At 36.2% G+C, this 1,607-nt stretch overlaps 1 protein-coding gene across 1 annotated transcript in view; it reads right to left on the reverse strand.

Annotated features, from left to right (window-relative positions):
* Window positions 1-208: 208 nt before the first annotated feature.
* Window positions 209-1,607, reverse strand: part of LOC113229755 (piggyBac transposable element-derived protein 4-like) — a 3,336-nt gene continuing 1,937 nt past the window's right edge. The window contains exons 2-4 of the mRNA XM_026463439.1: window positions 1,345-1,424; window positions 1,150-1,270; window positions 209-265 (exon numbers count right to left, since the gene is read on the reverse strand). Of these exons, the coding sequence (XP_026319224.1) occupies window positions 209-265; window positions 1,150-1,270; window positions 1,345-1,424 (258 nt within the window). The remainder of the gene's footprint in view (window positions 266-1,149; window positions 1,271-1,344; window positions 1,425-1,607) is intronic.

Consider the following 1,607-nt stretch of genomic DNA (forward strand, 5'->3'; position numbering starts at 1 on the left):
TTTTTTATATTTTCCATTTTATCAGAAAAGGGAATGTTTTGCTTGACCCAATATTTGACGCTACTATCTATTCCCCACCGTATTCGCAAATAATTATCTTTTAATATTTTTCGGGCTCTAATGGGATATGTGGTGTTACTTGATATTGACAAAAGCCCTTTGCAGTAATTTCTGAGCAAATGATTTTTGCACTCGACTTTACCCACAGTCACACTCTCATAAGGCCTGGCATTTCTGATACTGGCATATGTGCTAGAATCACCGTCTGCGACATACTGATTATAAATCAGTCCATGACTTTCTATAGATTTTTTGAAACCCTCTGTTATAATAACTGATTCCATAGCAGTAGAAGGTCCCTGAAAATTTTTGAAACATCTGTATTTTGCTGGTTGTACCCCTTTGGAGTGTGCTCGTAAACAGATGCTACACGTCTTATTTTTAACTCCGTAGTAAAGAACTTTTTTAGAAAATAATCCTATAATAGCACCAACTCCAGAAGATGCATTGTAATTCGTTCCATACGAACGTTTGGACCAACATGCGTCACCCGATACAGGTATCATTGGTATTCCTTTCTCATTCATGCTTCCAATAGACATGGCATGATTCTTCTCTTCCTTACCAGCCTCTGCCATACAGTGCTCTGCGGTTTTGCTCCACCATCCACAAATTATATCATGCTTGGATTGATACAATCGTACCGACATAGGTGGTATATCAATATGACTAAGAACCGTGTTTAGCTGTGTAACTCCGGCGCCAATAGCCATAATACTGGCTACGACTTCCTCATTTACATCCATTTTATTTATTGAGTCTTTTGAAGATTTTAATACAAAATTTGTGCCACACATTTGACACTTCATATAAAAAGTTGAGTGAAGTCCAGTTTTTCTTTCATTTAAAAGTTGCACAGTACCTAAATTACAATTAAACATGGAACTATGGCTTCCGATTTCATGAAGCTGTTTAAAAAAATAATCTATTTGTACGACTCTTCTTCCTGATACCTGGAACGGTTCTGTTTCCTCATTGTTCGTGTTCTAAAAACAATACAGAAAAAAATAACTTGTTATTTTCAGTGCAAAAATAGTTATTGAATAAACAAACCATAACAGTAATTATTTAAAATGCATTATAACTTACGTGAGGTATTTCCAAATTATTGTCATCAAAAGTACTACAACTCGCTTGCTCATCTCTTTCCGGATATACTTCGGGTGTGTCAGTCGCGATACTCGTATCACAACTGCTTTCATTCTTTTGCCTGTGAAAAAGGATCATATGATAGTGAATGTTCATAATTATACATATATTTTTAATAATCATATAAGCACTAACCGTATTCCTTTTTCTGCATTACGTCTATTGGCACGAAGTTTCTTACGGGAGCTTTTCCCAAACGTCTTAAGCCTTGGCATCTAAAACAACAATAGAGGTATAAGAGGTATAAACTACATTTAATAGCTGGTGCTACTCTTTTACTAGTTACAGTAACAGTCGTCAAAGTGCACCTTCGGATCATTACATCAAGTAATGAGGTAAGGTCAATTCGGCACACCTAGCTCCACTCGTTTATTGGTTCCAGTAGCAGTCTTCGAAGT

Source organism: Hyposmocoma kahamanoa, unplaced genomic scaffold, assembly GCF_003589595.1.
Source record: "Hyposmocoma kahamanoa isolate Upper Pololo Valley unplaced genomic scaffold, ASM358959v1 100223, whole genome shotgun sequence".
Taxonomy (NCBI): Eukaryota; Metazoa; Arthropoda; class Insecta; order Lepidoptera; family Cosmopterigidae; genus Hyposmocoma; species Hyposmocoma kahamanoa.